The 25,203-nt window shown below is 44.1% G+C and overlaps 1 protein-coding gene across 6 annotated transcripts; it reads right to left on the reverse strand.

Moving 5' to 3' along the window:
- Positions 1-1,375: 1,375 nt before the first annotated feature.
- Positions 1,376-23,772, reverse strand: LOC133474069 (zinc finger protein 771-like). Of its 6 annotated transcripts, none has more exons than XM_061765418.1 (4): positions 23,634-23,772; positions 20,226-20,373; positions 11,395-12,384; positions 1,376-4,186 (listed from the first exon to the last, which is right to left on the reverse strand). In XM_061765418.1, exons 2-4 carry the CDS (start codon positions 20,341-20,343, stop codon positions 3,096-3,098), a joined length of 2,199 nt encoding a protein of 732 aa, XP_061621402.1. In that variant the 5' UTR covers positions 20,344-20,373; positions 23,634-23,772; the 3' UTR covers positions 1,376-3,095. The 6 variants fall into 6 exon arrangements, with proteins under 6 accessions (XP_061621402.1, XP_061621401.1, XP_061621403.1 ...); XM_061765417.1 differs by lacking the exon at positions 23,634-23,772 and adding an exon at positions 23,304-23,461; XM_061765419.1 differs by lacking the exon at positions 23,634-23,772 and adding an exon at positions 23,089-23,249.
- Positions 23,773-25,203: the final 1,431 nt, after the last annotated feature.

A 25,203-nucleotide genomic window follows, 5' to 3' on the forward strand; every position in this document is an offset into this window, starting at 1 on the left:
AGAAATGTGACAATGAACTCAAGTCCAAAAATTGCCAGCATGTTGTCATGGCATTGTAGGTTCGGTGTTCAAGAAGTTGATGGCAAGAGGGAAGAAGCTGTCTGCTAGTTCTAGTTTGCATCGATCGGTAGCGCCTACCTGAAGGAAGGAGCCGGAAGAGCAGGTGACCGGGATGCGGAGGGTCCGAGAGGATTTTGCACGCTCTTGTCTTAGTTCTGGTAGCGTGCAAGTCCTCAAGGGTCGGTAGGGGGTACCGACAATCCTTTCAGCAGTTTTGATTGTCCGTTGCAGTCGGAGTTTGTCCTTTTTTGTAGCAGCGCCAAACCAGACTGTGAGACAGAATTGTGGCAAGGCACAGATCTTGCCATGGTTAAAAAAATATTCTGCTGCACTTAAGGTTCCTAAGAGCACAGTGGCCTCCACACTCCTTAAATGGAAGACGTTTGGGACGACCTCTCCTCAGTGCCATACACATGAAAGCCCACATGGAGTTTGCTTAAAAAAAAAAAAAACACCTGAAGGACTCCAAGATGGTAAGAAATAAGATTCTCTGGTCTGATGAGACGAAGATTGAACTTTTTGGCCTCAACTCTAAGCGGCATGTGTGGAGAAAACCAGGCACTGCTATTCACCTGTCCAATACAATCCCAACAGTGAAGCATGGTGGTGGCAGCATCATGCTGTGGGGGTGTTTTTCAGTTGCAGGGACTGGTTGCAATCGAAGGAAAATTGAATGCAGCCAAGTGCTGGGATATCCTGGATGAAAACGTTCTCCAGTGCTCAGGACCTCAGACTGGGCCGAAGGTTCACCTTCCAACAAGACAATGACCCTAAGCACGCAGCTAAAATCACAAAGGAGAGGCTTCAGAATAACTCCGTAATTGTTCTTGAATGGCCCAGCCAGAGCCCTGACTTAAACCCAATTGAGCATCTCTGGAGAGACCTGAACATGGCTGTCCACCAACGTTCACCATCCAACCTGACAGAAGTGGAGAGGATCTGCAAGGAGGAATAGCAGAGGATCCCCAAATCCAGGTGTGAAAAACCTGTTGCATCCTTCCCAAAAGGACTAATGGCTGTATTAGCTCAAAAGGGGGCTTCTACCTAATACTGAGCAAAGGGTCTGAATACTTATGGCTGTGTGATATTTTTGAATAAATCTGCAAAAATTTCAACAAATCTGTTTTTTTTCTGTCAATATGGGGTGCTGTGTGTACATTAATGAGGGGGAAAAAATAATACAAGATTTTAGCAAATGACTGCAATATAAAATAAAAAGGGACAAATTTAAGGGGTCTGAATACTTTCTGTACCCACTGTAAATATTGGAACAGATATTTGGTCCAATAAATAATCACAGACTGCACACCATAAATAAATCATCTCTATCAAGCAATCAAACTTTATTTGTAAACACTTTCCATACGCGTAACAGTAACTCAAAGTGCATGATATTCATTAAAATAGGAAATTAGAACAATCCCACCTGCTGCTTGACAACTACAAGGACACAGACAGTCATACACATACAGGTTAAAAATGATACCATCATGACCTAATAAGCTGGAGCCGTCTGCACCCGGACCATATGCCGTTGCCACAGGCCGCCAAGACAATATTCATAGCACGGGCTTAAAAAGATACATTTATTTTATTTATATTTTAAATTACTTCTCCTAACATAACATATACCCTAACTACACAGGTAGCAGATGATCAAAATACAATTTACAGCATTACAAAAAGACATTGAATTCTTTATGAGCAGAAGTGATGTTTGCATGTTGGTGTGGCCCTCAAATCAAATCGAGTTTATCCATATAGCACTGCTCATATATTAAAATGCAACACAAAGTGGATTACAGAAATTAAATGGCAAGAAATTGACAAGATCCACCCCTGCCACCCCCACGTATGAACACAAAACACAGCACATAGGTACGGCACTGGTAAATTCTCAACCGTCACCTTGTTGTTACAGCGTCGTCGTCTTCCAGCTTGCCCCGCCCACCGTCCTTGCGCTTTGCTTACCAGACACGCCCTCCCGTCTTTGCAAACCTCATGTTCGTCTACTTCCCCCATCACCTTCGGCCGCAGGCTCTCACATTCTTCTTGTTCTTCTTTGTTTTGTTTTGCGCCGGATGGCTTCTAACGTTTTAGGATGCATTGTCACCAACGACTGTGCTGGCATATGGGTACGAGTATGTCCGTACAGGGAGGAAAACAAAGAACAAAACCAAACGTAACTTGTCTTTTTCATTCTTTTTTCTCTTAGAAACTAAAAGTAGGATCATGAAATAAATGTCTTCAGCCTGTAACTATCTATCTACAGTATGTATCGATCAATATCACCATGTCAAATCTTTTGTTAGCCTTAATTCGATGTCTCTTGGCTGGCCTGAGCACTGAGATCATCCCTCAACTCCTCCCATATTAGCTGTTTTATGTCAAGAGGCTTTTCTGCTGCTCTGTTATAATCTGTACTGTTTCTTATTATATTCCCATTGTTGCATTTCTTACCCCTGCAATGAATGTTACGACTCTTTTTGTATCCAACAGTTACCCCTCACATTTTTGTTCTGCTCGTTTCTTAGTGCTTTTAATTTTCCTCCAATGTTTCCCCACCCTTGCAAACTCTGCATATGCTCGTTTCTTTTGCACTCTAACCCTGCTGTGCCTCTCTTTCCATAATTTCTTTTCCCAGTCGCCATCTAATCAAACATCTTGCCAAGCTGTGTTTCTTCCCAGGCTCTCACATTGAGCCACAGGTGAAACTTAGAAAGCCTGAGTGGCTTCCGTCCCCGGAGAACCCACCCCCTCAGACCACTACTATACATTACAAAAAGTATTTCCATTTAATTCCTGATCACATATGCAAAGAGTCAAAGTTTTCTCAGTCTATTGGAATAAATCGTTTCATTATTTGATATGCACAGCACAAAAACATTAGATAAAGCAGATATATTGCTACGTGTTTTAGCATGAGTGCTAATTTGCAACACTTTTCCACTGGAGGCCTTTAAGAAGGTACATTAGAATACGATCATCCTTGGTGCATGAAATTACGAAGCCTGCTCAGATGAGAGGCAGAACCTTCATTGATCACTGCTATTGTCATCAACACACTTGTGATTCTGAGCCAGATACTTATGAGAGAATCTTAGGCCACAAACGGAGCAAACGAAGGGTTCCTTTCGAGTGTGTGTTCTTGTGTGACTTTTGAAGTTTCCCTTCTGAGCGAATCCTTTGCCACAAACTGAGCAGGAAAAAGGTTTCTCCCCAGTGTGGGTTCTTGTGTGACGTTTTAAGGTTCCCTTCTCAGAGAATCTTTGGTCACAAACTAAACAGGCAAAAGGTTTCTCCCCGGTGTGTGTTCTTCTGTGACGTTTTAAGGTTCCGTTCTCAGAGAATCTTTGACCACAAATTAAGCAGGTGAATGGTTTCTCCCCAGTGTGGGTTCTTGTATGACTTTTTAAGTGTCCCTTTTCAGAGAATCTTTGACCACAGACTGAGCAGCAAAAAGGTTTCTCCCCAGTGTGTGTTCTTGTATGACTTTTTAAGGTACCCTTCTGAGAGAATCTTTGACCACAAACGGAGCAGGCAAAAGGTTTCTCTCCAGTGTGGGTTCTTGAGTGTGATATCAACTTACCCTTTACAGTGAATCTTTTACCACAGTCGGAACAGGCAAAAGGCTTCTCTCCAGTGTGTAATTTGATGTGCTGTTTCAAATTGCTCTTTGAAGCAAAAGTTCTCCCACACTTAGAACATTTCCAGCATTTGAGATCAGTGTGACATGTCATATGACGTTCCGACTGTTCTTTATCATCACCATCATCATAGTCAGAAGAGTGTGACGTTGTCTCGTCGCTATCTGATAGCGGAGCTAAGAGTCCCCCTGCTAGTGATTCTCCACAGTGGTCTCCGTCACCTTCTGTTGTCATGCGTCGACTTGAGCTGCTGCTGGGAGGCTCCACCCCTCGGTTTTCCTCACTTTGACCTTGATATTCACTCTTCAAAAGGACCCCAGTCAAAGGAACCTTGATGATTTCCTCCAGCTCTTCCTCTTTAATGTGTACGAACTCTTCCTCCTCCTCTTTGATTTGTTGAACCTCTCCATCCTCCTCTTCCTCTTTAATGTGGGGGGACTCTGACTCCTGCGGCTCTGGACAAAGATTTTCCACCACGTCTGCAAGACACAAGAAGACAAACACACATGGGTCGAATATCATTTGTTCCCAATATTTGTGCGGCTTTGTGGAGTTGGACGGCCCCGTCACTGGTGTGCTGGCCCGGGGGTAGCAGAGCGGTTAGCCGATGCCTCGGTCCGTGCACCACGCGTGGGTGCACACGGCAGACACTGTAGCCCAAATAACAGGAGAAAATTCAGGAAGATGTACTTTTTCATGTTGTAGGCACAGCTTGCTAGTTAACAGCACACTGTAGTCGTAAAAAAGTTAATATTACGAAGTAAATCACAATCGCGGCGATTGGTGCGGACTTGGGCGTGGTTTTAGCCACGTCTTAAAAAATCCAGAGAACTGAAACGGGGATTAAAATTTTAAAGGACCTATGACGGGATCTAGATTAATGGTTTTCAAGTGTTGTCACCCTGGGACCGTATTTTTCTATTGTTGTTAAGTCGCGACCCACTATCACAACAGTTAGGAACAATAAAGAACATGTATGGTTCAAAAATAACCTTTGAAAAAATATCCCATTTTTAAACATAACTACTCACGCTTACATGTTTAAAGTGCCTTTCAGAGCACCTTAAGAAACGATGAACAAAACCATGTACAAAAGTCTATTTTGGTACTCATCTCTTCTTTTTAGGAAAGAGCCACATCAATATTTTGTCTTTTTCGGAAATGAAGGCTGCAGTCTAAAGCAACTGTAACAGTTTTAACAGTCTGAATTATGCTATACATTTTTACCTGTCCATTACCCACTCAGAATGGCTCCGTGAGCCACTTTTGGGTTCTGACCCAGCAGCTGAGAATCACTCGTCAAGATCAGTGATTCCCAACCTTTATTGAGTCAAGGCACACGTATTTTACATTTGAAAATCTCACGGCACACCAACAAACAAAAATGTCACCAAAAATGGATACACGAGTCAATTATACCCTTTCTGACATCTAATAGAAGAGCATTTATTTGCTCTGTCTGTCTGTCTCCATATGCCGCTGGCATAGATGGATGAACAAAGATACATTATTTGTTGTAAATAAATAATATTTTGACCAATTAAATGAAATTTGATTATTTCCCGCGGCACACGAATGTGCAACGGCACGCTGGTTGGGAATCACTGATCTAGATGGTCCATAATTCGCTTACAGTACAAGTTGTCTTTGGGTTTTTTGCTCAAGAAAATGAAACTGGAAGTCCCCTTTTCATTACCTTCATTACCTCACCCTACATGTCTTGGTGTGACGTCAGTGGCAGAAGTGGAGATCAGCGGGTTCCGGAACCTATCCCTCTCGATAAACGAGGGAACACTATTGTCGTTGTCAGGTGGAATTTTCCAACCTCCAAAATGACAACTTTGCAGGAAATGGAGGAAAAAAAAAAAAAAAAAAGAAAGAGACCTCTTCCTTGAGTTTCCAAACACCACTTTGTTCAAGTTGGTATTATACTTTATATTGCTATCATATACCGTTGCGCACTCACATGAACAAAATTTAGTTCAATCGGGAATTTAATATGCTCAAAAATGACTAATTCATCAGGATGCCATCAATTAAAATGGCAAAAACACAGCGGCGGGCACGAGACTTCCTCATCACAGGAGAGTCTAAAACTGAGTGTAAAATGCTAGATTTATGTGGACATCTCTCCATTTGCCCAACCTCAGAAAAAACATTTCATGATTGGGCCAACATTGTGTATTTTATGGACATTAAGCATTTCCTCGCCATAGATGCTGACTATTTAAAAAAAAAAAAAAAAAAATCATAACGTCACAAAATTTTAGAAAATTGCGACTGATCGTGACCAAAATGTCTGATTTTCCCCCCCTTCCACCTCTCAAAATATTAGAACGATCGCCCCAATATTTGTAATTTCATGGAGGTGAAGCCATTTTCCTCATGAGAGGACTGTCCCTCGATATCAGCGACTTGCGGGTGAATTGGTCGCCGTGCGGTGTGGAGACGTCTCCCGGACATCTTCCAATTGCAACCCTCGTGCACGAACCCGAGAAAACATAGCTTAATGTCGTAAAACTGTCATCAATCATCACCCACGTTTCCGTGGACATCCCCGCTCGGGGCAGCTTCAACCTCTGAAAATATTACGATAGGCCCAATATTTGGGATTTTATGAACATGACACGTTGTTGCGCGTATTGTCCGACTCAACGTAAGTCTTGGAGGTGAAAAGAGTATCAGATCGAGTGATGAGGCTGAAATTTGAAATTGAGGGTGTTATGTGTAATGTGATTAGTGGCTATGCCCCACAGGTAGGATGTGACCTAGAGGTGAAAGAGAAATTCTGGAAGGAGCTAGATGATGTAGTTCTGAGCATCCCAGACAGAGAGAGAGTCGTAATTGGTGCAGATTGTAATGGACATGTTGGTGAAGGTAATAAGGGTGATGAAGAAGTGATGGGTAAGTACGGTATCCAGGAAAGGAACTTGGAGGGACAGATGGTGGTAGACTTTGCAACAAGGATGCAAATGGCTGTAGTGAACACTTTTTTCCAGAAGAGGCACGAACATAGGGTGACCTACAAGAGCGGAGGTAGAAGCACACAGGTGGATTACATCTTGTGCAGACGATGTAATCTGAAGGAGGTTACCAACTGTAAGGTAGTGGTAGGGGAGAGTGTGGCTAGACAGCATAGGATGGTGGTGTGTAAGATGACTCTGGTGGTGGGGAGGAAAATTAGGAAGACAAAGGCAGAGAAGAGAACCATGTGGTGGAAGCTGAGACAGGACGAGTGTTGTGCAGCTTTTCGGGAAGAGGTGATACAGGCTCTCGGTGGACGGGAAGAGCTTCCAGAAGACTGGACCACTGCAGCCAAGGTGATCAGAGAAGCAGGCAGGAGAGTACTTGGTGTATCTTCTGGCAGGAAAGGAGAGAAGGAGACTTGGTGGTGGAACCTCACAGTACAGGAAATCATACAAGGAAAACGGTTAGCTAAGAAGAAGTGGGACACTGAGAGGACCGAGGAGAGGCGAAAGGAATACATTGAGATGCGACACAGGGCAAAGGTAGAGGTGGCAAAGGCAAAACAAGAGGCATATGATGACATGTATGGCAGGTTGGACACTAAAGAAGGAGAAAAGGATCTATACAGGCTGGCCAGACAGAGGGATAGAGATGGGAAGGATGTGCAGCAGGTTAGGGTGATTAAGGATAGAGATGGAAATATGTTGACTGGTGCCAGCAGTGTGCTAGGTAGATGGAAAGAATACTTCGAGGAGTTGATGAATGAGGAAAATGATAGAGAAGGGAGAGTAGAAGAGGCAAGTGTGGTGGACCAGGAAGTGGCAATGATTAGTAAGGGGGAAGTTAGAAAGGCATTAAAGAGAATGAAAAATGGAAAGGCAGTTGGTCCTGATGACATTCCTGTGGAGGTATGGAAGCATCTAGGAGAGGTGGCTGTGGAGTTTTTGACCAGCTTGTTCAATAGAATTCTAGTGCGTGAGAAGATGCCTGAGGAATGGAGGAAAAGTGTACTGGTGCCCATTTTTAAGAACAAAGGTGATGTGCAGAGCTGTGGCAACTATAGAGGAATAAAGTTGATGAGCCACACAATGAAGTTATGGGAAAGAGTAGTGGAGGCTAGACTCAGGACAGAAGTGAGTATTTGCGAGCAACAGTATGGTTTCATGCCTAGAAAGAGTACCACAGATGCATTATTTGCCTTGAGGATGTTGATGGAAAAGTACAGAGAAGGTCAGAAGGAGCTACATTGTGTCTTTGTAGATCTAGAGAAAGCCTATGACAGAGTACCCAGAGAGGAACTGTGGTACTGCATGCGGAAGTCTGGAGTGGCAGAGAAGTATGTTAGAATAATACAGGACATGTACGAGGGCAGCAGAACAGCGGTGAGGTGTGCTGTCGGTGTGACAGAAGAATTTAAGGTGGACGTGGGACTGCATCAGGGATCAGCCCTGAGCCCCTTCCTTTTTGCAGTGGTGATGGATAGGCTGACAGATGAGGTTAGACTGGAATCCCCGTGGACCATGATGTTTGCAGATGACATTGTGATCTGCAGTGAAAGCAGGGAGCAGCTGGAGGAACAGTTAGAAAGATGGAGGCATGCACTGGAAAGAAGAGGAATGAAGATTAGCCGAAGTAAAACAGAATATATGTGCATGAATGAGAGGGGTGGTGGGGGAAGAATGAGGCTACAGGGAGGGAACTCATTGCGCGTGTGGCAACTCTGGGGAGGTGCGCTGCTCAGGACGAGAACATGCGCCAACTTTTTTCTCAAATAATCATCGATAGCAGGGGTGTCCAACTCATTTTCACCGAGGGCCATATTGGCATTATCGATACCGTCGAAGGGCCGCAAAGTATTCATACCCCGTTAAAGTTTTCACTCTTTGTTAAATTGCAGCCATTTCCTAAAATCATTTTCTTGTTTTCCTCATTAATGTACACACAGCACCCCCCCCCCCCCCCCCCCCCCCATATTGACAAAAAAAAGGGAATTGTTGACATTTTAGCAGATTGATTAAAAAAATAAGAACTGAAATATCACACAACTGTAAGGATTCAGACCCTTTGCTCAGTAGAAGCCCCCTTTTGAGCTCATACAGCCATGAGTCTTTGGGAAGGATGCAACACGTTTTTCACACCTGGATTTGAGGATCCTCTGCCATTCCTCCTTGCAGATCCTCCCCAGTTCTGTTAGGTTGGATGGTGAACGTTGGTGGACAGCCATTTTCAGGTCACTCCAGAGATGCTCAATTGGGTTTGAATCAGGGCTATGGCTGAGCCATTCAAGAACAGTAACGGAGTTGTTCTGGAGCCACTCGTTCGTTATTTTAGCTGTGTGCTTAAGGTTGTTGTCTTGCTGGAAGGTGAACCTTCGGCCCAGTCTAAGGTCCAGAGCACTCTGGAGAAGGTTTTGTCCAGGATATCCCTATACTTGATCGCATTCATCTTTCCTTTGATTGCAACCAGTCGTCCTGTCCCTGCAGCTGACCCCCCGCCCCCAACCCCCACAGCATGATGCTGCCGCCACAATGCTTCACTGTTGGGAATGTATGTATGGGACCGGTGATGAGCAGTCCCTGGTTTTCTCCACACATACTGCTTAGAATTAAGGCCAAAAAGTTCTCGGTCTCACCATCCTGGAGTCCTTCAGGTATTTTATAGCAAACTCCATGCGGGCTTTCATGTGTCTTGCACTGAGGAGAGGCTTCCTTCCGTCGGGCTACTGTGCCATAAAGCCCCAACTGGTGGAGGGCTGCAGTGATGGTTGACTTTCAAGAACGTTCTCTCATTGCCCAACTGCATCTCTAGAGCTCAGCCACAGTCATCTTTGGGTTCTTCATCACCTCTCACCAAGGCTCTTCTCCCCAGATTGCTGAGTTTGGCCGGACAGCCAGCTCTTGGAAGGGTTCTGATCGTCCCAAACGTCATCCATTTAAGGATTATGGAGGCTACTGTGCTCTTAGGAACCTTCAGTGCAGCAGAATGTTTTTGGTAACCTTGGCTAGATCTGTGCCTTGCCACAATTCTGTCTCTGAGCTCTTCAGGCAGTTCCTTGGACCTCATGATTCTCATTTGCTCTGACATGCACTGTGAGATATAAGGTCTTGTATAGACAGGTGTGTGGCTTTCCTAATCAAGTCCAGTCAGTACAATCAAACACAGCTGGACTCAAATGAAGGTGTAGAACCATCTCAAGGATGATCAGAAGAAATGGACAGCACCCGAGTTCAATATATGAGTGCCACAAGCAAAGGGTCTGAATACTTATGACCGTGTGATATTTCAGTTTTTCGTTTTTATTAAATATGCAAAAAAAAATTCTGTCAATATGGTGCGCTTGTGTGTACATTCATGAAGAAAAAAATGAACTTAAATGATTTTAGCAAATTGCTGCAATATAACAAAGAGTGAAAAAATTAAGGGGGTTTGAATACTTTCCGTACCCACTGTAACTAAATGTAATGTAAATAAATGTAACTATACACGCAACATATTGTTAAATAACTATCTATCATTACTTATTCCCCTGGTATTATTACGTGAATCCTAAGAAACCCGCATTGCTCATCAATCGACCATCAACGTATTTAAGTAAATAAAGAAGTCTCTCCAAACCCAGGTTTTGACATTAACTTTTTTCAAAGATTTTTTGTGACACTTGACAAATTTGCACTACTCAGAACATTGGTGACAGTTAGCATTTTAGAAATACAAATCAGCCTGGTATAAAGTGCAAAGGGAGTACCACCTGCTATCGAGAAATGTGTGAACAGTGAACACTGTCAAAATGTGTCAGCATGAACACAGAAACCCCTCAAAACAGCAGCAGAAACAATCTGTGTTGAAAAAGCCTTCTATCTGAATCAATTTTCCGCTTCCTCCACATTTTGGGATCATCGCCTGGTGGTAAGATCACTTGGTCACTTGGTGGTCATTTTTTTATTACGGGATATGTAGTTGATGGCAAATACCGTGTAAACTGCTCATTTTACGTATTTTAAGACCTTTCAAGCCCCCCGCGGGCCACATAAAACGACACGGCGGGCCACATGATCTATCGCGAGGAAAACGCTTTGGTTCCTAACATCCTAAATTCTGGGCTGGTCTGATATTTTCAGAGGTGTTACGTGAGCATGAATAGGGATGGAGACAAACATTTTGCTGACAATCAGCCACAGTTTCGGGACATTATATGACGGAACATGTTCGGCCGGGAGACCCTCGTCATGGATCATCCGACGTTCTGACAGCCAGCCAAAGTCCACGTCTGTCACACGATGCCGCCTACGGAAAGGCCTTTGTGATCTATAGGAACTTGATTCAACATCTTGGAGGCATTTGTGTCATAAAATGTGGTCAGGTCTTAATCTGGCCTAAAATCTAACATTCCATCGGAAAACAATTGCAGAGTTGCTGCAGTCTATTTTGGAGGGCTTTTTTTCTGCAGACATCATTTGGAAGTGCAGAACTATGGAATAAGTGCCAATGTTCTCACCGTAACTAGTTTTTATAAAGTGATTTGGCACCAGTGCCAATCCTCGACACTTGCACACAGGGGCCTTTTCGAAAATATATGGACAACAAGGATAGATCAAATAAAAGATGGTAAACAGAATAGAACAATCTACAGTTTTGTAAGTCAGTAACATAGTAATTACTTTGGATATGAACCATGTACATTTTCCTGAAATGTACATTCCTCGACGACTGCTATTCTCACCCGCACACTTGTGTGTCTTCAGGCGATCCTTACGAGAGAATCTTTGAGCACACACTGAGCAGGAAAAAGGTTTCTCTCCAGTGTGGGTTCTGGTGTGTAACTTTAAGGCTCCCTTCTGAGTGAATCTCTGACCGCAATCTGAGCAGGAAAAAAGTTTCTCTCCAGTGTGCATTCTTGTGTGTATTTTTAAGGTTCCTTTCTGAGTGAATCTCTGACCACAATCGGAGCAGGAAAAAGGTTTGTCTCCGGTGTGGGTTCTTGTGTGTATTGTTAATTTGCCCTTTGCAGAGAATTTTTGACCACAAACTGAGCAAGCAAACGGTTTTTCTCCAGTGTGTCTTCTTGCGTGTACTGTTAATTTTCCGTTCTCAGAGAATCTTTGACCACAAACTGAGCAGACAAAAGGTTTCTCTCCAGTGTGCGTTCTTGTGTGCCTTGTCAAGTCTCCCTTATAGGAGAATCTTTTACCACAATCTGAACAGGCAAACGCTTTCTCTCCGGTGTGTGTTCTCGTGTGTTGTTTCAAACTGCTCTTATAAGCAAAGGTCTTCCCACACTGAGAACATTTCCAGCGTTTGTTATCACCTTCAGACGGTTTATCATCATCATCATCATCATCAGTGTGAGGAGAGTGAGACGTCAGGTCGTCGCTATCTAATTGTGTAGCTAAGAGGCCGTCTGCCTGTGATCCTCCACAGTGGTCTCCATCACCATCACCTTCTGTTGTCATGTGTCGACGTGAGCTGCTTCTGCTCTCCTCACGTCGACCTTCATCTTCACTCTTCAAAGGGACACTCGTCCATGGAAACTTGGCGATACACTCCTCTTTCTGTTTGATGTGGCGGTGCACTTCCTCAGCCTCTTTTTTAATGAAAGTGAGCTTCAATTCCTCTTCTTCTTTGATGTGGGGGTGCTCGTCATCCTCCACTTCCTCTTTAATGTAAAGGGGCTCTGGCTCCCGACACTCATGACGAAGATCTTCACTGATGTCTACAAGACAAGAAGACAACAAATAAAAAAACATGGTTTGCAAAAAATAAATTCTCATGTTGCGACTTTAATGTTGTGTATTATGGTTTATATTTATATCTAATGTTATTTGGAGAGCTAGATGAGTTTGATTTATTGGAAATAATACAATTAGGAAAGTCAACAGCAACAATGTAAAAAAGAGTAATATAATCAAGTGCATAAAAACAAGTATCTAAAACGGTAATACAGTTGTAGCGTTTATTGGTTTTGGGTAAAAGCGTAATTAATTTGGAAAAGAAATACGTCGTTAAGTAAAGGTCCAGGAAACAGTTCGGTCAGTGGGGTGGGGCTGGTGTGGGGTGCTCCTGCACCAGTTTGAGCTGTGTCATTTTCGGGTTCCAAGCATTGGATTGTTGTTCTAAGCAGTTCCGCAGCTTCTGGGTCTTTTGGTAGAGCAGGTAGGCTATGCTGAAAATCCTGCAGTGACTGAGGATGGTTACGGCCACGAAGTTAAGGTCTGTAGCAGACCAGGAATGCTCTGGCGTCTTAGTGTTGGTCATGTGAATTGCCTGAGTTCCTTCAAATTTAATTTCTTCAAGTATTTCAGGGTCAAATTTGAATTTGTGTTGTTTGAAAAACTTACAAATCACAATATGACCGTCGCCACTGCCGGACGGCAGGTGGTCCCGGGTGACAGCCTCAATATGCAAAGTGGCATCTTTGAGGGCGTCGCTGATCGGGCGAGCGACAAGGAAGGCTATTTCTCAGAACTCAGGATTGACATGCAGCTTGTCAGGAAAAACCTGAGATAGGCCGGATTCGTGGGGCCTGTCAGGGCCATAGACCAAACAATTTTGATTAAGCCGAGGGGTCCCAAATGTGTAAGTATTCTATCCATTGCTAAGTTGTCTAGCGAGGGAGCAATTTTGCGTGCCCTGTCGTTTATCACCTTGAGCAATCCGTGTGTGAGCATAAACCATTAGGACCACAGACAACAGCGTGGTTAGGGTCTGCCTATTTTGGTTCAGGGCTATACTCACGATGTGGACCAGCCGTCTTTTTCTGCACGATGCATTGTGGGCGGACCCCCTTTCGGCCGCGTGGGCCACGAACGGCTGCGAAGTGCGTTTCACGGAGGCACGACAGCAAAAGCCCACAATCATGCAAATAAGATGGCACAACGCAGAGGAGAAACGAATGTAAAGCTTGCGCGGCGCGCAGGAAGGAAGAATTGAAAGAGGGGCAGCCAAGGCGAGCCACAGAAAGATCAAACAAAAAGCAGGGAACGTCGACATTACGAACAATGCAGAAGAGCAAAGATAGGCTGGGAACCAGCACAGAAGGAAGTGCACATCCCAAGCGGTTCTTGGAGGTGCAATAGAAGAGCCGGCCGGGTTGAAGGCGTCGCCCGAGAGATGCAGGGGTGGGCAAAATGGGCGAATGGCACTGAGGCGCACTTTGCAGGGTCTTTTCGCATCCTCAAACTGAGTTTCAGCATCAACTCGGCGGGCCTGCGCATGGTTTCAATAGCTGTGCCATGAAGTTGATTTGCGTGTGCTGTTCAGCTTCTAGTTTGAGCCTCATTCAGCGATCTTCCATATTGCTCCCTTTTAATTGTGACACTAAGTTCAAAACCGTGCAACTGAGCACTCGAGAGAGGTTCTTTCGTTTTGTTTTTGCCGTCGCTCATGAGTTGCGTGACGTTAGCATTAAGGACCACGTCCGAAATTCGTGGCACGTCAAAGAGAACCTCAAAGGTCTTTTAACAACGATCGCTGTAGGAAATTCTACCACACGACAGATGCATCCAATACACAAAACAACGGATATCCAAATAACATTTAACCATACAACAAATTCACTCCACCTTCACTGAGAGGGCTAATCTTGGTTTCCAGTTCACAAGTGCTCAAAACTCTGTGTCGCTATGGTAACGGCTTGCGCTCATACACAGCCTACGTCGCAACATGCCCCCTTCGAGATGGCGGAAACACTGCCTAGATTTATTGCAAATATTGTGAATTTTGTGTGTTTGAATTGAACGAAAACATGATATCGCCTCACACGGGGCACCACGATGTAGCGTATATTGCTTTTGGGTAAAAGCGTCATTCATTTGGAAAAGAAATACGTCGGAAAGTAAACGCTTGCATTTACTTCCGGTTTAGCTCGATGTACGTTTAACGTTACAATCAAATTATGTCTCGTATAGGGCACGACGTCTCAACGTCGATCCGCGTAAAATGCTAATTATTGGCCGACACGGATCAAGCCAATTAGATCGCTGTAAAGTCTAGAAGCAGGAATGCAAAGGTTTATCAGTTCTTGGGGTTTCCGTTGACAACCGGGCCATCGGCGTAGTCGCTACACAGTGGAATGTTTTGGAATTTGCAATCTTTTTGGGATAGGTCTTTTTTTGTGACAGCGGCCTCTTGTCAACACAAACTGTACAATGTGATATTCAGCAACTGTAATTACAAGCTACATATTACGTTACATCACAGCAAAAAATCCCTAAAAGGCATGTTCTCTAAAGCTGGAGAACTTGTCATCGCCTGACTGCCTACACAATGGAAAAACTTGTCTTTCGGAATGAACACGTGGAGTGTTAAACAAAGTACGGGTACCAGTAGCAGCTGTTTTGACGTCAAAACAAATGGCACTGAACCAGTAAATAAATAAAAAAGGAAACAGACAGGACGGCGAGCAACTAAAGCAGGCACTGTATCGGTTGTTGTTGTTTGCGTTCACCGGTGGTAGCGTGAGCGAGGCAAGACAAAAAAATGATCGAAAGAAATTGGTCAACTGAGCAATTCATATTTGAAATGACAATGTGACATCCCACTTGATTTCTTTTCTGAACACAAAAAGAAAAGTTCCCTGATCAGTTTGCTATGCCAAAATCAATCAATGAATTAGGAAAGAAACAGACCAACAAAAAGAAAAACCTGAATGAGAATTTCCCCATGTTATGATGGAAGGAGGCTCTTCTTTAATGAGGCGCTGTAGTCCTCCTCCCCTTTCCCTTCCTTAGTTAAAGTGAATAAGCTAACCTCTTGACAATAGTGTGTTTTCACTTATTTCTCTATTGCACTTTATTTGTGTCAGTATAATTGAATTTTGGGGCTGGAACGGATGAATTGGGAAAGCATGGGAAACATTACGTCGGGTTAAGAATGTTTCTGGTTACAAATGGGGTCACAGAACCAATCAAGTTTGGAACACAAGGTTTCAGTGTGCATTATCCATATTTATTGTTTTGGAGCGTTTTCCTGGACTGCCCCCTGAATTTGTAAGGTTCACTTTTGACATTCACTTTGACAGGAAAGAGTTGGGTGGCCATTTTAGAAATCAGTCTCGCAGTCACTTCTCTATCGAAAGCTGCCTAACCTACTGTCAACTGTGCTTAGCGCCTGTGAGAAGCTTTGTGTCGTTTGAAAACTTCGAAAGCATCGTCCGAGTACCGTATTTTTTTCTGTAAAGGTATTTAGCAGTGTTTATTCTACTGTGATATGTTTGACCAAAATGTTAAGCTTGTAGAAATTACCCAATTATTCATTTTAAATCATTTACTAATTTCAACTGCTTCAATGTTTCGTGTTCATATGAAACTTTCAAAAGGTTTATATTGTACTGGCATATAAAGATGCTGATCGTTAGTATGTTGTAATCCATTTCCAGATCAAACATTCTCATTGTTACGCAGGTATTTATTCATGTATGATTTGTTTGTTTTCTTTAGTTTCACTCCAGTTCATATTGAATATGACAGTGGCGCTCCATAAAGCACTTGGAGCTCGGACGCTACTTTCTGACTCCCGTATTCATTTTGAATGGAGTTTGGCTCGCTCCTAACTTGCGTCCATCTACACGCAAGGAGAACAGTACAGAGGAAAGATGTGCACGCAGCTGTCCTCAACAACAGTACGGCTGCGCATAACAGTGAGTTACAAACGCTATGGAGCACAAATACGTTCAACCATCTCCACATCGAGATGGAGCATCAGAAGGGGGCCACGGCATGCGAGCTCATCACGAGGTTCAAGACGATTAAGTCACCGTAGCCGCAACTCGAGCGAGAGCATTAGCAGAGGTGCACGCGTCACAGTCGCAGAAAAAGAACTTGCCGTGAAAGTCGGCAAAGCTCAAATTGAGGCTAAATTGGATACTTTGCATCTTGAACAAGAGGCTGCAGCAGCTATCGCGCGGGCCCAAAAATTGGAAGCAGCTCCAGAACAGGAAATCCAATCAGCTTCACATGAACGTGTCAATAACAATAATAAGTGAGGGACCAAACTATCAGTCTGAACCAGTTCCAAATTCACCCCACAAAGTGGGTGACAAGTATTCCATTCAGCTCAAAGCCCCGTTTGGGGGAAAGAATCAATATGAAAGATAAACTTGGCAAGCATCCCGCAGACAACATTAAACATGCCCCACGACCCTCATTCATCATTTCGGCAGCGTGAGGATGATCAGATCATTCCACGAAACAAATAATGACCAATGGAGTCGGCCGACAAGAATGCCCCGCAGTACAAAAGAGACACACCAGTGCTTCATCCGGAGACCTCTGGCATGATGGAAATGGCCAAATAGGGCCTGTCTCATTTGAATGACCAACCCGAAAACTTCAGAGCGTGGAGGTCATATTTCCTCAACACAGAGACCTGCATCTGACCGCACGTGAAGAGTTGGAGCTACTCAATAAAAGAACCATCAGAATATGTGGTACGCTTTAGAGTAGTACATGTTGGAAACTCAGAAGCGGCACGCCAAATGACCTGGAAACAGCTTGATGAATGCGACAGCGCTACTGAAGTCATAGAAAATGCTCTCTTGAAGAAGCTGACAAGCTCTCCTCGGATTTCCAACGAAGATAACATCTCTTCATGGAGCTCCTGTCAGCAAAGGATGATGGTCACCCACGCGGCTTGGCTTACCTGGACACAGCCCCATAGTGGAAAAATTGCCATACAGCCTACGGCAGAAATGGTTGGCTCAAGATTCAAGGTACAAGCCCAATTCCAATGAAGTTGGGACATTGTGTTAAACATCATTTGCAAATCATTTTCAGCCTATATTTAATTAAATACACAACAAAGACAAGATATTTCATGTTCAAACTGATCAACTTGATTGTTTTGAGCAAATCATCATTAGCTTAGAATTTGATGGCTGCAACACGTTCCCAAAAACCTGGGAGAGGCTCATGTTTACCACGGTCTTACATCACCTTTTCTTTCAACAACATTCGATAAACGTTTGGGAACTGAGGACACGAAATGTTGAAGCTTTGTCGGTGGAATTCTTTCCCATTCTTGCCTGATGTACAGCTTCAGCTGTTCAACAGTCCGGGGTCTCCGTTGTCGTATTTTACGCTTCATAATGAGCCACACATTTTCAATGGGAGACAGGTCTGGGCTGCAGGCAGGCCAGTCTAGTATCCGCACTCTTTTACTACAAAGCCACGCTGTTGTAACACGTGCAGGAGGTGGTTTGGCATTGTCTTGCTGAAATAAGCAGGGGCGTCCATGAAAAAGACGTTGCTTGGATGGCAGCATATGCTTCTCCAAAACCTGTACGTACCTTTCAGCATTAATGGTGCCTTCACAGATGTGTAAGTCACCCATGCCATTGGCACTAACACAGCCCCATACCATCACAGATGCTAGATTTTGAACTTTGCGTCCATAACAGTCCGGAGGGTTCTTTTCCTCTTTGGCCCGGAGGACACGACGTCCACAATTTCCAAAAACAATTTGAAATGTGGACTCGTCGGACGACGGAACACTTTTCCACTTTGCATCAGTCCATCTTAGATGAGCTCAGGCCCAGAGAAGCCGGCGGCGTTTCTGGGTGTTGTTGATAAATGGCTTTTGCTTTGCATAGTAGAGTTTTCATTTGCACTTCCGGATGTAGCGGCGAACTATATTTACTGACATTGGTTTTCTGAAGTGTTCCTGAGCCCATGCGGTGATATCCTTTACACATGGATGTCGGTTTTTGATGCGCTGCCGCCTGAGGGATCGAAGGTCACGGGCATTCGATGTCGGTTTTGGGCCTTGCCGCTTCCATGCGGTGATTTCTCCAGATTCTCTGAACCTTTTGATGATATTCTGGACCGCAGATGATGAAATCCCTCAATTGCTTGCAATTGTACATTGAGGAACATTTTCCTTCAACTGTTGGACTATTTTCTCACGCACTTGTTGACAAAGAGGTGAACCTCGCCCCATCTTTGCTTGTGAATGGCTGAGCAATTCAATTGAGGGAGGCTCCTTTTCTACCCAATCATGGCACCCACCTGTGCCCAATTAGCTTGTTCACCTGTGGGATGTTCCAAACAGGTGTTTCATGAGCATTCCGCAACTTTCTCAGTCTTTTTTCCCACCTTTCCCGGTTTTTTTTAAATGTGTTACAGCCATTAAATTCTAAGTTAATGATTATTTGCTAAAAACAATAAAGTAGCACATGATCACTGCACTTGTTTTTAACCTGTGATGAACCTTTTATTCGCCATGTGCTCTGATGGAATGCCATACAGTATTTTGTCAACATTTAACTATGTCACATTGTACAGTCCGCTGTATATGTATTTATGATTTCTTACACTGCATTGTATGGGTTCTGTTATTCTTCTGATGTAAGGGAGTGTTACTATCTCCTTGTTTTTGGTCTGTTTCCCCTTCCTTTGCTTTCCTTCTGTTCATGTTGTCTGGCTTGCTGCTTTCCTTTGTCTTTGGCCCATTTTGGATAATGTGGAGAATGTGAGAGCGTGAGGTACAACGTATGGTTTTCCTCCTCGTCTGTCCCTATTGTCTGCAAGGAAGCCGCTCCGGTCGTACAGCGTTCTGACGACGGAGAGTTTGCGTGCCGTAGGACGTTCTGATGTCCAGAGGAGGTATTGGTCAGTGTGTGTGGATTTCCTATCAATGATCTTTATGCTGCCATCTTTGTCGTGGTACGTGTCGAAGTCCAGGAACGATATGGTCCGGTTAGTTTCCTCTTCATGTGTGAATGTTCTGTTGCCGCGACAGTCTACTGTGTTGAGATGTTCTCTGAGTTCTTGTGCGTGTCCAGTTGTTGTTATTTCTCTCGTCTGTGTATCATTTGCTTTGCAATGCGAGGGCGCGGTCCGGCTGGCTTCGGTTTCCAAGTCCTCCGTGACAAAAATGCTCATGATAGCGGACAGCGGATCTGCCATTGAAGCGCAGACTCGATCGGGTCGGGGAACTTTATTTTGAAGGTTTCGTGACCCGATCGGCTGTTTGAAAAGACACCCCGCACCAGGAAGATGTGACAGCTCTGACGAAGGCTGGAGTGACGACCGAAATTGTCAGCAAGGTAAGAGATTGCGCTGCACTGGGAAAAAAATGGGTTTTGTCTGATCAAAAGAAAGCTAAAAAAGGTTGGAGACCGATCACATTGTGTTACCTTGTGTATTAAACGCTCTCTATGAATTCATTTGCCTTGCCTCGGCTCAGCCATATCTGAATCAGCTCTCCACGACTAAACGCACAGCTCTTCTTCGGATTTTCTTTTCCTTCTGTGTTCGGACAGCAGCGTCGTCGAGCGCTTGCTAACATAATAATCATGCAACTTCAATTCATTGCCAAAACTCAATTATTGCTTTGTGCCTGTCGCGCAGAATGAGCGGGCGTAGGCTCCGGCACGCCCAAGACCCAATTGAGGATATAAGGTACGGAACACGGACGGAGGGACAATTATCCATTTTGATTGATTTTATGGATTCATCGTTGCAGCCCTAATTCTACGTAACGTCGTCACACAGCGCCCTTAAATAAACACACAATTAGAATGCATTGACTATAAAAGTGAGAGGGAAGTGAACTGACCTGCTCTGCGTAGCGCAGTTCGAGGCTGCCGATTGAAAACAGCATCCAGTAGTTGATGTTGTGGCTCTTGTGGTCCACAAAGTTCCTCCTCATACTCTGCTGTCCTTCTTGCACACATTTTCACATGACGATCACAACACTTTACGCTCTAGGTTGGAGGGATGAGAAAAGCAAACAATGAGAAGATTAAGATTTGGGAATTGTAAGTTAAACCAGTGTTTCACAAGCAGGGGTACGCGAGCACATGCAGGGCTTACGTGGAAGCAGGCTTAGACAGGTGTCACGGAATACATGTACCGCCCTTATGTATTCAAGATTTTAAAAAAAAAATTGTTTTAACCCTAATCCAGTACGGTTACTGAAAAAAGAAATCAGATGATAGATACATTTATTTAAAAAATTGCATATTTCACAGGTTTAGATTTGTAATGTTCAAACCCCTTACCTATTCAAAATGGTCTCCCCCAGGGGTCTCTACTGGGTCACATTTTATGTATTTTTTATATACAGTGGGTACGGAAAGTATTCAGACCCCCTTAAATTTTGCACTCTTTGTTATATTGCAGCCGTTTGCTCAAATCATTTCAGTTCCTTTTTTTTCAGCAATGTAAACGCAGCACCCCATATTGACAGGAAAAAAAACCTGAATGAATGAAATGTTTGCGGTTTATAAAAGAAAAACTGAAATATCACACAGCCATAAGTATTCCGACCCTTTGCTCAGTATTTAGTTGACGCCCCCTTTTGAGCCACTACACTACACTAGCCACGAGTCTTTTTGGGAATGATGCAACACGTTTTTCACACCTGGATTTGGGGATCCGCTGCCATTCCATTGCTCCTTGCAGATCCTTTCCAGTTCTGTCAGGTTGGATGGTGAACGTTGGTGGACAGCCATTTTCAGGTCTCTCCAAAGCTTCTCAATTGGGTTTAAGTCAGGGCTGTGGCTGGGCCATTCAAGAACAGTTACAAAGTTGCTCTGAAGCCACTCCTTCAATATTTTCGAGTCGTTGTCTTGTTGGAAGGTGAACCTTCTGCCCAGTCTGAGATCCTGAGCACTCGGGAGAAGGTTTTCGTCCAGGATGGCCCCGTACTTGGCCGCATTCATCTTTTCTTCAATTGCAATCAGTTGTCGTGTCCCTGCAGCTGAACAACACCCCCACAGCAAGATGCTCCCACCGCCGTGCTTCACTCTTGGGACTGTATTGGACTGGTGATGAGCAGGGCCTGCTTTTCTCCACACGTACCGCTTAAAATTAAGGCCAAAAAATTCTATCTTGGTCTCATCAGACCAGAGAATCTTATTTCTCATCTTCACTTTTTTTTGTTTTGTTAGCAAACTCCATGCAGGCTTTCCTGTGTCTTGCACTAAGCAGAGGCTTCCTTCCGTCGGGCCACTCTGCCATAAAGCCCCGACGGGTGGAGGGCTGCAGTGATGGTTGACTTTCAAGAACGTTCTCCCGTCTCCCGACTGCATCTCTGGAGCTCAGCCACAGTGATTTCTGGGTTCTTCTTGACCTCCCTCACCAAGGCTCTTCTCCCCCGATTGCTCAGTTTGTCCGGACGGCCAGCTTTAGGAAGGGTTCTGGTCGTCCCAAACGTCTTCCATTGAAGGATTATGGAGGCCACTGTGCTCTTAGGAACCTTAAGTGCAGCAGACTTTTTTTGTAACCTTGGCCAGATCTGCGCCTTGCCACAATTTATGTCTCTGAGCTCTTCAGGCAGTTCCTTGGACCTCATGATTCTCATTTGCTCTGACATGCACTGTGAGCTCTAAGGTCTTGTATAGACAGGTGTGTGGCTTTCCTAATGAAGTCCAGTCAGTGTAATCCAACACAGCTGGACTCCAATGAAGGTGTAGAACCATCTTAAGGATAATCCGAAGAAATGGACGCCACCCGAGTTCAATATGTGAGTGTCACAAGCAAAGGGTCTGAATACTTATGACCGTGTGATATTTCAGTTTTTCTTTTTTAATCAATCAGCAAACATTTCAATCATTACATTTCTCTCTCTCAATATGGGGTGCTGTGTGGACACTAATGTGGAAAAAAAATGAACGTAAATGATTTTAACAAATGGCTGCAATGTAACAAAGAGTGGAACATTTAGGGGGTCTGAAAACTTTCCGTACCCACTGCATCTGCGGCAGGGTGAACAAGTGGTTAGCACATCTGCCTCAGAGTTCTTGGGTTTTAGATTCATAGATTCCTCCCACATTCCAAAACCATGCATATTAAACACTCATAAACCAGAAAAAAATATATTGGTTATTGGAGTAATTGGTTATATTACTCTAAAACTTTTGGTTTTGGAGTAATTAAACGTAATAAAGTTACATGACTTTAATATTATGGTGCTCGGATCACATGACTAACACATTTTTTTAACAGGTAATAACGGTATCAAAATACATTTTTAAAGTAGCCCTCACAAACCTGCGTGGAAACATTTGATCATTGATTCTAAGATGATCAGTAAATCTTCTCAGTCATTTCATAAGATCGTCAATGAAATGGTCAGTGTGCGCTATAACTAGTTAAGCCTAACCCAAACCGAACAGCCTCGGACGGGAAAATACAGACCCTTTCCAAAACATCTGAATGTCATGGAAAATGTTCAGGGGGACCACAAGACAAAAAAATGGTTTGGAAGCACAAGGTTAAACAGTTTCAACAAGAGGAAAGAGGAGAAGACGTAATTATGAGACGGGTTTTAACAATATAGGAATGCTACAAAAGGATTGAGAAAAGAAGTCTTATTGTTATTATTTCAGTATCTCGGACGAAAACAGCTGATAGAGAGAATCTAGTTGTTGTTTTCACATTTAAGAGTTAGTATTAGATATTTTGGTCAGCCTTACTAGTAGTCGGCGGAAAATGAACACGACGCTCACACTTGATCTCGGTTTTGCTAAAGGTTGCTCACGAAAGAAAACAAAGAAAAAAACCGCGTGTCTTTGTTAGCATGCTAAGCTAAGCTAGGCCGAGAAGCTTCACCGTGCACCGAGAAGACTTTAACCGAACACCAAGATTGAACGAAGGTTGTTTTAGTCCAGTAAAGTAGTGACGTGCTTACTATGACGAGGATTCAGCACGTTTGGTTCAAAATCAGCACATGGAAGCGCCTGTGGTTACGGCCGAGACGAGTGTCGTGACTGTCGTCCATAGATATGAACACTAGATACGCAAGCATTCTGAAGCAGCCCGGTTAGCCAACGTGCCTCCTGGCGGCCATGTTGAAGAGGTCGTCGTTCCCCCCCCCCAAAAAAAAAGGCAATCCACGGACACTGCAATTATGGCGTAACTTGATCATTTTTCAACTGATGTTCACGGGGCTTACTGCTTGGTTAACGCCAGATCGTATGCTATCAATACACAACATTTGAAAAAGGCACAAGACTCGTACATGGGAAAGGGACTCCCAGGTCCCTTGTCGTACGTGTGCTGCCTTTTCGTTTTACGTAACCGTATGCAGCACGATGGCATAATGTATCGGCATCCTTGTTCTTTGGATTTTGTCGACGTCCACACACGTGGGATGCGCTGACGACTTTGACCTCCCTAGTTGAGCGTCACCGTGGGCACACAACTCAAAATGGGCGTGTCGGTAGCCAAAGTGACGTATGTGTTCGCGACACATCGCAAATTACGGCGGCACGGTGGGCGACCGGTTAGAGCGTCAGCCTCCCAGTTCTGAGGACCCGGGTTCAATCGAAATGCTTCAACACAACAAATTTGTTCGGGCACCTGAAGAATGTTGAAGGAGGAGCGTGCCGTGTTCAAAAAAATTCAGCGCGGAGGAAACAAAAAAAAAAAGGAAAAGCCAAACAGACGCAAACTCTGGAAAGCACCCGTCCATATAGCTGGGACAGTGAGAAAGCTAGAGTAAGCATGTCATTAACAGTGTTTGTTCAAGTCAATTTAATTTCATTCCAGTCAGTTAACACCCGTTATTTCTGTCATGTTGTAATGTTGATTTGACCTAACCCTTATGTGAGTGGCCAATCCTCGAATGCCCCCTAAGGGGTCACTGATGTTTGAACTTTTGTTAAAATGCTAGAGAAGACTTTTGAAGTTATTCAATATCCAGTGCACAAGTATTATACAATAAAGGAACAAGTCATGTAAATAGACACATTGCTCCATGTTGTGATCGGAACGGTGGTCGGTTATCGTTTTTTTTTTAACTTGCCGATCGGCCCCAAAAATCCTGATCTGATCGTGTAGAGCCTAGAAAAAAGGTGCTGCACGGAAAGACAATGCTAATGCATCGGAAACGTTTGGCAAAGTTCACGTCGAAAACAACACTGGTGCACAGCATGCAATGCCAGGCTTCCCGTAAATATTGTGAGAAATCTTTTTTTTTTTTCAGCGAACAGCGCCCAGAAGTCGTCGTTGCGGCTCGTCCTCCTCTTTCGTTCCAGAAAGTTCCTTCTCGCACTTTGCTGTCGTTCTTGCACACATTTTTCACACGCTAATCACAAAACTTTCACTGGCGAGCTCTAATTTGCGACGTCCATCCATCCATTTTCTGGATGGATGGACATCGCATTTATAAGGACCTTATAAATCCTTATACATTTTTACAGATTTATAAAAAAAGAAAAACTGAAATATCACACAGCCAGCCGTAAGTATTGAGACCCTTCGCTTCTCCTCACGCGGGTCGCGGGCGTGCCGGAGCCCATCCTAGCTGTCATCGGGCAGGAGACGGGGTTACACCCTGAACCGGTTGCCAGCCAATCGCATGGCACATACGAACAAACAACCATTCGCACTCACAGTCATGCCTACGGGCAATTTAGAGTCTCCAATGAATGCATGTTTTTTTGGGGGGATGTGGGAGGAAACCAGAGTGCCCGGAGAAAAGCCACGCAGGCACCGGGAGAACATGCAAACTCCACACAGGCGGGTCACAGTTCATTTAATAGACACAATGTATAAATGAGAATCAAACTTCCATCTCTCCATTCTCT

The sequence above is a fragment of the Phyllopteryx taeniolatus genome, unplaced genomic scaffold, assembly GCF_024500385.1.
Source record: "Phyllopteryx taeniolatus isolate TA_2022b unplaced genomic scaffold, UOR_Ptae_1.2 contig_94, whole genome shotgun sequence".
Lineage (NCBI taxonomy): Eukaryota > Metazoa > Chordata > Actinopteri > Syngnathiformes > Syngnathidae > Phyllopteryx > Phyllopteryx taeniolatus.